General features: G+C 46.9%; 1 protein-coding gene across 1 annotated transcript in view; it reads left to right on the top strand.

The window, feature by feature from the left end:
- Positions 1 to 10439, top strand: part of cntnap5a (contactin associated protein family member 5a) — a 165578-nt gene that overhangs the window by 60877 nt on the left and 94262 nt on the right. The window contains exons 5-8 of the mRNA XM_015965714.3: positions 1 to 93; positions 639 to 823; positions 4389 to 4532; positions 7754 to 8021. The exon at positions 1 to 93 is cut by the window's left edge and continues 111 nt beyond it. Of these exons, the coding sequence (XP_015821200.1) occupies positions 1 to 93; positions 639 to 823; positions 4389 to 4532; positions 7754 to 8021 (690 nt within the window). The remainder of the gene's footprint in view (positions 94 to 638; positions 824 to 4388; positions 4533 to 7753; positions 8022 to 10439) is intronic.

Here is a 10439-nt window from a genome sequence, read left to right as displayed (position 1 = left end):
CTGAAGGTGTTTTACTGCATGGAGAGGGTCAGCGAGGAGATTACATCACCCTGGAGCTGCACCGAGGAAAACTGGACCTCTACCTAAACCTAGGTCAACACTGCTCTCCCGTGTCTCCTTAAAATCTGTTGTTTTCTTTGCTTTGCTTCTTTTGGGTGATTGCAGGAATCCTTGGCTGAGATTGAGCCGGAGATTGGGAGGGATTGAGTGATGTGAGAGTTGTTTTGTGGATGATGATTCCATGATTGAGTTGACATTTCATTTCCAGCCTTTCCTGAACCTAGAAAGCAAGAACGTTATTTCTTCACACTGCTGAGTCCAAAGACAACGGGATGTAGGGCGTAACTCATCCTTGTCCATCCCTGACACTTGTGTTAACATTAACCGGAATAAGGATTCTCCGATGCTAATCAGGATTTGGTGAAGTTTCAAAACAATTATGAGCAGATTAGTTTCTAAAATGGTTACAAAGGAAGGATTTACAACCGTTTGAAGAGATGGGCAAGCACAGGTAAAAGAAGGAAATCAGCAGCACTTTTGGACAATAGTTTCACCACAACCAGCATCAAATGAGCTGATTCTGGACAAGGTTCATGTGAACAGCTGCTCACTGAGCTTCTGTCTTTGTGTTGGTGCAGACGACAGCAGGTCAAAGTTCAGCAGCCGCCGTGTTCCTGTCACCGTGGGCAGCCTGCTGGACGACCAGCACTGGCACTCCGTTCACATGGAGCGCTTCAACAAACAGGTCAACCTCACGGTGGACTCGCACTCACAGCACTTCCAAACCAAAGGAGACGGACACTCTCTGGAGGTGGACTACGAGGTGAGTGCTCTGCTGGACGGAACAACGTGAAAGTGAGACAGAATTACTTCATGAATATTCACAGGTACAGGAGCAAACGACCTCGTGATCAACGGCATACTGATGAGTAGTCTCACGAATGAAGCTTACTGTTAGAGTCTGCTCGAAGAAACACTTTCAGATGACAAAGAGCAAACCCTCCTATGATAGTCCAGGTTCTCTCTGCCTGGCCAACGGACTATTACGTTATATAGATATAAAAACAACCTGATTAAGGGATCAGTTGTGGTCCACGTCACAAAGACTGAACGCCAGCACTGGCAGGATTGAGTCCAACACGCAGAGAGGTGATGTGCCGCTGAGCTCTTGTCCCGAGTCACGGTAAGGAAAGCGAGTGTTGCTTCAGTAGGTGTCAGGTTCAGCTGAGCAGCTCAAATGAGGCCTGAAGCAGAAAGATAGCACCAACGAGCCGAGCAGCGATTAGAAGAACAGAATCAGCTGCTGCTGTAAAGTTAGTTTTCCGTGAAGCTGAGCAGGTAAAGTCTTAACTCTGGAAGTAATTATTCCATGTTTGTGTTATGGAGCTGATCTCAGGTAATCAGACCCACTATGCACTTCTGCCTCTTACTATTTCAACAATATTCAGGTATTCCACACTAACTGCACTAGTATTGATCTTAAATATGGTAAATGGTCTGTATTTGATATAGCACCTTCTAGAGTCCTGGAACCCCCCAAGGCGCTTTACAACACAATCAGTCATTCACCCATTCACACACACATTCACACACGGGTGGGGATGAGCTACAATGCCCTGGGGCGTACTGACAGAGGCGAGGCTGCTGAGCACTGGCGCCACTGGTCCCTCTGACCACCACCAGCAGGCAACGTGGGTTAAGTGTCTTGCCCAAAGACACAACGACAGCGACAGACTGAGCAGGGCTCGAACCTGCAACCTTCCGATTGCGGGGCGAGCACTTAACTCTTGTGCCACCATCGCCCCATACTACATACTACACAGCCCTAGCAACAAGTTATCTAACCCAACTGGTGCAGTGAGCTGCTTCTCATTTCTTAAACAACCATGTAGAGAGACACATCTGATGGTCGTGGAAAAAGACGTCAGCCTGTGTGAGAAGGATCAGATCAACGGCATCAAGCAGAGAAAACATCTATGGAGATGCAGAAACGACTAAAAGTGGGTTCAGAACTGCCCAACGCTTTATTAAAACTGGTCTGATGAGTCCAGATGGACCCTGTTCCAGAGTGATGGCGCATCAGGGTAAGAAGAGAGGCAGATGAAGTGATGCACCCATCATGCCTAGTGCCTACTGTACAAGCCTGTGGGGGCAGAGTTATGATCTGGGCTTGCTGCAGGTGGTCAGGTCTAGGTTCAGGAACAGGATGTGTTCCAAGAATGAGGTCAGCTGACTACCTGAACATCCTGAATGACCAGGTTATTCCATCTTCCCTGATGGCACGGCCATATTCCAAGATGACAATGCCAGGATTCATCAGGGTCAGATAGTGAAAGAGTGGTTCAGGGAGCATGAGACGTTATTTTCACACATGGATTGGCCACCACAGAGTCCAGACCTTAACCCCATTGAGAACCTTTGGGATGAGCTGGAGAAGGCTTTGTGCAGCGGTCAGACTCCACCATCATCAGTTAAGATCTTGTTGAGAAATGGTGGTGACTTGCTGGGAAGTGTTTTACTGCTACTAATAATAATGATAAATACAGGTCCTTCTCAAAAAATTTGCATATTGTGATAAAGTTCATTATTGTCTGTAATGTACTGATAAACATTAGACTTTCATATATATTAGATTCATTACACACACCTGAAGTAGTTCAAGCCTTTTAGTGTTTCTAATATTGATGATTTGGGCATACAGCTCATGAAAACCCAAAATTCCTATCTCAAAAAATTAGCATATTATGAAAAGGTTCTCTAAACGAGCTATTAATCTAATCATCTGAATCAACTAATTAACTCTAAACACCTGCAAAAGATTCCTGAGGCTTTTAAAAACTCCCAGCCTGGTTCATTACTCAAAACCACAATCATGGGTAAGACTGCCGACCTGATTGCTGTCCAGAAGGCCATCATTGACACCCTCAAGCAAGAGGGCAAGACACAGAAATAAATTTCTGAACAAATTGGCTGTTCCCAGAGTGCTGGATCAAGGCACCTCAGTGGGAAGTCTGTGGGAAGGAAAAAGTGTGGCAGAAAACGTTGCACAGCCAGAAGAGGTGACCAGACCCTGAGGAAGATTGTGGAGAAAGACCGATTCCAGACCTTGGGGGACTTGCGGAAGCAGTGGACTGAGTCTGGAGTAGAAACATCCAGAGCCACCGTGTACAGGCATGTGCAGGAAATGGGCTACAGGTGCCGCATTCCCCAGGTCAAGCGCCTGACCTGGGCTACATGGAAGCAGCACTGGACTGTTGCTCAGTGGCCCAAAGTACTTTTTTCGGATGAAAGCAAATTTTGCATGTCATTCATGTGTGTGTGTGTGTGTGTGTGTTTGTGTTTGTGTGTGTGTGTGTTTGTGTTTGTGTGTGTGTGTGTGTGTGTGTGTGTGTGTGTGTGTGTGTGTGTGTGTGTGTGTGTGTGTGTGTGTGTGTGTGTGTGTGTGTGTGTGTGTGTGTGTGTGTGTGTGTGTGTGTGTGTGTGTGTGTGTGTGTGTGTGTGTGTACATACGAGCTCTGGTTAACTCCTTGTCCTGATGAAATCAGAGTTGTTGTACATTCTCTGTAACTGTCCAGGATTTGGAGCCTCCACTAAACAAAGCCTCTTCCATTCATCTGCAGAGAAGCTTTTGATGTGAGATCTGTTAATGAGACGAAGAAGGCTGGTGGAGCTGTGGGAGGTTTTCTCCACAGCAGTCAGAGAAGTTTTAGTATTATTTCACTCTCACGCCCATCAAGTGCAAATGATTTACCTGGAAAGAGCTGAGGTAGATTTTAGTGTTTTATAACCCTGGTAGTGTTTGTAAAAAAGCTCGACGGAAATTGTAATAACAGCTTCCATCTCAGACATCACCTTGAAGAAATGCAACAGTTTTAAGGCATGGATCGTCTGGCAGGATTAGCTTTCAGCCACCCAGGCCGCGCCCCGATGCTGGTGGGTGAGTTCTGACTCACAGCTGGAGGTCAGAACTCTACACAGGCCAGTTCAGTTCTCCATGACTGAATTACAGCATGTCTGGTAAACGGTGCTGATGTTGAAGAAAGAACAAAACAGAAAGCTGGAGTTTCTTCCACTGCTGCACTGAGAACAGGAATTACAGCCAGCGTGTGAAGGTGTGTTCTCTGTGCTTTGACCTAGCAGAAGCACACTGAACCATGTAATCAACTTCACAGCAGCAGTGCGACTTCAGCCCTCTACTCTTTGGATGCAGTGGTGAGGCGGCGATGTTTTCTCAAGTTATGAATAACGGGCTCAGTTGTTCATGCAGAAACTTGTAAGAATGTGTGTGTTATCTCCAGAATTCTCTGGTGCTGTGTTCACCTCAGCTCATCCTCCACAGAAGCGAACAGATGAGTCTGAACAGCCTGTCTGCTCTGCTCTGATCACAGCTGAGCTTTGGAGGCATCCCTCTGCCGGGTAAACCTGGAACGTTTCTGAGGAAGAACTTCAACGGCTGCGTGGAGAACCTCTACTACAACGGCATCAATGTTATAGACCTGGCAAAGAGACGCAAGCCTCAGATACACAGCGTGGTAAGTGACATGGGTTACTAACAGCTGAAGAGAGCTTCATGGTTTTTACTCAGATTTTTGTCCACATTTTGGATCTTTTATGGATTTTCCTCTTTATGACTCAAACTCCATTATATTTGTGGGAATTTGGGGTTACTCTGAATGCATCGCTCACACTTTTAAGGCCCTGCCTGAATGTGTCTTTATTTCTCTTCCAGGAAACATTTAATGCCTTTAAAAGCTCAGTTATGTGAAACAGCGCTTTGCCATCTGAAGCTTTTCTCACAACGGCAAATCTCTTCTAGGAAAAGAATCTGATGTAACGATGGGAGAGAGGAGAAAAAAACACGTAGAGCACATGTGTAGGCGAGCAGGAAATAGTGGGCGATGTAACTGGAGGAGAAATATCACACTCCTAACTATTTCATTTAGCCGTACATTACATTTGTGTGTAACTCTTACCAGTGGTGTTTCAGTGATGCGTGGGGCGCTTCGGCAGGGGCCGGAGTCTCCCAAGATGAAGCCTTTTCTCAGAGTGATTTCAGCCAGAAAATTTCCTAAAGAGTTTTGGGAGTGGGAGGGGCCGGTGAACAACAGGGACATGCACACACACACACACACACACATTTTCCAAGAAAAGTTTTTAAATGCATCGCTGACAGAACAATGTTAGAAACTGGCACACGTCGTGGCTAGGGCACACGTGTGTCGGACCTGTGGGTGATGTTTAGTGGGCGTGCTGCTAAAGCGTAAACGGTGTGAGGATGGCTATAATCCACACCAGACAAACACTGAACATCCAAGTGTTTCAGTTACACGAGTGGATGGTTAAGTCAGAGCAAAGTGAAGCAGAAAACATCTTTAACACAACGTTAGTCTCATTGGAGGATGTTCCAGCTGACAGCACAGAGAGAGCAGGAAGATGGTCTGGCCCAACAAGGACGGACTACACCTGCAACGGTGCTGAAGAAAGATTCACATGAAGTCAGCCGAAACATTGTAGAAGGCTCCTTATTCTGAGATGATCTAATTTCAGTAAAGAGCTCCAGTTTACGCATGTGTAGATGGGTTTATGTTGCAGTCATTCTTGGAGAGGGAACAATGCTCAGAGAGCCATTGACAGGATTTAAAGGCTAATATCAGATTTTTTCCACTATGGAGGTTATTCTGAATACGCTGCAAATATCTACAGAAAATTGTCTCATTGCTTCTAGAAGATCTTGCATTCAGGCTCTTAATCTAAGCACAATTTCAGATTAAAAGGGTTCAGATGAGAAATCATAGCGGTCTCCTGAACCACAAGCTGCCTGCTAGAAAGAGAGATAAAACTGTCCAAATGAACAGTTTTGAAGAACCTGTACTTGGTGCTGTGTCTGCAGTGATGTGGGCGTTGTACCGGTCTGTGGTGGTGAAGAGAGAGCTGAGCCGGAAGGCGAAGCTCTCGATTTACCGGTGGATCTACGTTCCTACCCTCACCCATGGTCACGAGCTTTGGGTAGTGACCGAAAGAACGAGATCACGAATACAAGCGGGCGAAATGAGTTTTCTCCGAACAGCGGCTGGGCTCTCCCTTAGAGATAGGGGGAGAAGCTCGGCCATCTGGGAGGGGCTCGGAGTAGACCCGCTGCTCCTCCACATCGAGAGGAGCCAGTTGAGGGGGCTCGGGCATCTGGTCAGGATGCCTCCTGGATGCCTCCCTGGTGAGGTTTTCTGGTCACGTCCAACCGGGAGGAGACCTAAAGGTAGACCCAGGACACGCTGGAGGGACTATGTCTCTCACCTGGCCAGGGAATTCCTTGGGATTCCCCTGGAGGAGCTGGCCCAAGTGGCTGGGGAGAGGGAAGTCTGGGCCTCTCGCCTTAGACTGCTGCCCCGCGACCCGACTCCAGATAAGCGGATGAAAATGGATGGATGGATGGATGGATGGATGGATGGATGGATGGATGGATGGGTGGGTGGATGGATGGATGGATGGATGGATGGATGGATGGGTGGATGGATGGATGTCTCACTTTGATCTGTTTTCTAAACTCGAATCATTGAAACTTTTTAGCAGTAGCTCACTTGTACTATTCATTAAAGTATTAATCCAATGTTTTCCCGTGATGAACTTATCGGTATATCGGTAAGAGAGCCAACTATCTCTGATGGATACATGTTCTTAAATGAACACATTACTGCAGCGGATGACAGCTGCAGGTCAACAGTTCAGAGGCTGACCTGGTGGTGGCGCTACCCTTGTTCGAATGTCATCAGCTTATTGGTGTTTTTATTCCCTTGCTGACGACTTTTGATTGTCCCGATTTAAATGAGGATTGGCCAGATGCAGGAGTGAAGAATAAACAATCATTACATCCATTGTGATCCTGACTGCTATATGATTAAGTCTGAGTGCATTTGGAGGGTCTCCTCCCACTCCAATCAGGCGGGTCGGCCAAAGAGCCACAAGCCACATCTCATCAGAGACACCCGGCGCCTTTAACTGTTGCATTAAAGGCCTTTACTGACAACAGAGGCAGAGGTGGAGGAGACCGGAATGATGGAAGCTGTAATGGAATTTCAATGGGACCATCTCCCCGAGGCTGATGGAGGGAATCACATTGAGAGTGAGAGAGCTGTGATTGCTGTGTGCTGCCCTGCAGGCTGGGGGACTGATAGGAGTCTGACCTCAGCAGTCGTGATTGGTCGGGTTTGACTGCAGCTGACACCCAATTAAGATTAAATGTAAATGTTGCGTTGAATGAAAAGCTGCAGCCGAAGGGGATGTTTGTGTTTTCACAAGAGAGCAGTTCAGATGTCCACCAAACGGCACCGTTACGTAACGTGCCAGGATCTCATCTCTTTTCACATTTTGCTTTCTGACAATGACTGATCACTCTGACTTTGTCTGCTCATTCTCAAGCTGTTGTGCATGAAGACAAAGGCTTCCAGAGCTCCATCAGTCCCAGATTAGAACGTTATTAAATCCCTGATCAAAGAGCCTTTTTTGGACTGTGATTGGATCTGTGTAGTGTTCTTAATGAATATGTTGATGTGCTGATCAGGATCTTCACTGATGTCAGCTCTTCTGCACATCTTACTGCTGTTATTCAACTCAAGTGATTCTGCTTTGATTACATTTAGACATTTAAAATAAGGCTCAGTGTGAGATTTCCAGACATTCCACTGGGAATTTCCCTCCTCCATCACGCTTCTGGAGACTGATGTGAATCTGCATTCCTCTTCTTTTTGTTGTCCTCCAGGGCAATGTGACCTTCTCGTGTTCTCCGCCCCAGCTGGTGGCGTGCACCTTCCTGAGCTCCAGCAGCAGCTTCCTGTCGCTTCCGTCTGCTGCTCCTGCCACCGGGGAGTTCTCTGTTCGCTTCCAGTTCAGGACCTGGAACCCGGAGGGGCTCCTGCTCTCTGTGCAGCTCAGCCCAAGTCCTCAGAAACTTGAGCTGCAGATCAGCAACAGCTGGCTTCACCTGACCCTCCACAGCGCCGGGCGGCAGAGATCAGAGGTTTCTGCAGGTCAGTCCAAATAAACAACCATATCTAGACTCCAGCCGACAGGGTTTTCTTGTCTCCTGTAAAAAAAAGAAGGATTTCATCTCTTTCTGTACTTAAAATTAAGCCTTTAGCAAACATTTAATTTGCTTCTTTGCTGTTTGTTTTGAACGTAAAACATCGACCCCTCAGACCGCTGAAGGTCACTGAGGTATGATGATTCCCCCCAAAAGAAAACCAGTTTTTTTGGTTTATATTTGTTATAATTTGCTGTCATAATGTTTCCATTTGTGATCCATCCAGTCCTTTCACATGTTTTAAAGGTGGAGGCTGTCTCTTCTCCCCAGACTCATTCAGCTAGAACCTCCTCTGAGAGCTGTAGCGGATCAGAGGCAGGTCCAGTCCAGAACCCGTCCCCTCCTCTCTGAACTGACAGAAGATCGGTTCCTGGGGGCAGCAGACGTCTTCTGCTTTAATGCTGCTGATCCGTCACCGAGTCAGGCTTTAGTTGACTTCAGTCTGAACGCTCCATATGCTGTTTGGCCTGGAGCACGCGGTGACCATTCTTCTGGAATACTGATCCGTTTGACCGGAGACGCCAGCGCCGCCTCCGGACCGCGTTGACATGACGGGTTTCCGGCTTCGGCTCTCTGGTTTATAAACATGAAACATATAAAACATCAGATGGCTGCTCATGCTGATCCAGGTTCAGTCGGCGGTTTTCCTCTCCACTGTCACCGCATGCTTGTTTCCTATGGGGATTGCTCTGAAGTCTCTGACACAACAAGTCAGTGACTTGATGCAGCCTGCTGGGTTTTCTTGGGTAGGAAACGTTTGATTTGAACTGAACTCAGTTGTAATGTTTTCTGTGTGGCGTGCCTTGAGACGACTCTGTGTGTGATTTGGTGCTTTATAAATAAGCTGAATTGAATAATTAAACAGCAAACTGTTGTTAGGGTTTCAGTTTATGATGCGTTTACTGGTAAATGGCGTGGGTGTGTGTGCAACACTGCATGGCGACCTGTCTGTGGTGCCCCCCTCTCCCCCAGTAATGAGGGCTCGGCTCTTCCTGGAACCTCAAAAAGTCAGATTTGTAAACGTTTCTGCTCAAAATGAAGCGATTGGTTCAAATGTTGAGGAATGAAATAACATTGGGTATGCAGAAGACATCTCTCTAGTTCTGTAAAGGTCAAACCAAAATAAAAGAATAGTTATTATAAATATAATTTTCTATTGCTCTCACACACTTTTACTGACGTGCATGGGGTTGAAACGAACGCGGTTAAACAATCACTGGCCACGCGTTTCGCTGCAACTCACCAGGTCAGAAACACCGTAACTATCAACCGTAGACCTGGTCCGTACTGACATGACTGACTCGAGGCTGCAGTGTAAACACACCTGCAGCAACACACACCATGCTGTGCTAAACACAGCCTGACTCTTTTCTGTTGCTGTGGTGGGGTTAGCGTGTGTCGGCTTTAGAGGTGTATTTATGTTTTATGACTGAGCCACTGCAACAAGCTGTTGGTGCTCTTCCCTCTCATTATAACCCGAGCAGGCAGCTCGGATAAAAGCAGCCAGAGCTAATGATGCTTTCAGGTAAAACCAACGCTGGATTCACTCCGGAGGAAAGCAGGGAGGCGGTTTTACACTGCTGCAGCATCTGTAACATCTGGACCGACACACAGACAAGTATTCAGTCATTAAGTGTTAGGCGGTTGTTTAATATTAGTTCATGTGACATGCTTTTGGGTCAGTTGTGAATGAATGAATGAATGAATGAATGAATGAATGAAGTCTCACTCATCCACCTGTCCATTTTCGTAACCCGCTTGCACATGCAGGGTCGCGGGAGGCTGGTGTCTATCTCCAGCTGTCATTGGGCAAGCAGAACAGATTGCCAGTCTATTGCAGGGTAACACAGAGACACACAGGACGAACACACACACACACACACACACACACACACACACACACACACACACACACACACACACACACACACAAGGACAATTTTAGAAAGACCAGTTAACCTGACAGTCATGTCTGTGGACTGTGGGAAGCTGGAGTGCCCACGCATGCACAGGGAGAACATGCTAACTCCTTGGAGAGAGAGAGTTCGGGATGTGAACCCAGGACCTCCTTGCTGCAAGGCACCAGCGCTAACCACTGCACCACTGTGCAGCCCGCCTTACATGTCATCATCTGTAAATAATGTTTAACCTTCATAGAGGTGTATGTGTGTTTCCATGTCAGCAGTGGCGGATTTTGCAAATTGGGGGCCCACGGCGAACAGAGACATGGGGCCCCTTACACTAAATTTTCGACAATCTTACCTTTAACTGGATTTGCGAAACTCTCTCCTCTTCTGACACGAGTTATTTTCACTTTTAGTCCTCCTCTTTTTTCCTGTCTTTCTCTCCCTTTGAGCACCTTCAA

Source organism: Nothobranchius furzeri, chromosome 14 (assembly GCF_043380555.1).
Source record: "Nothobranchius furzeri strain GRZ-AD chromosome 14, NfurGRZ-RIMD1, whole genome shotgun sequence".
NCBI lineage: Eukaryota > Metazoa > Chordata > Actinopteri > Cyprinodontiformes > Nothobranchiidae > Nothobranchius > Nothobranchius furzeri.
This window is presented reverse-complemented; position numbering and strand designations above follow the sequence as displayed.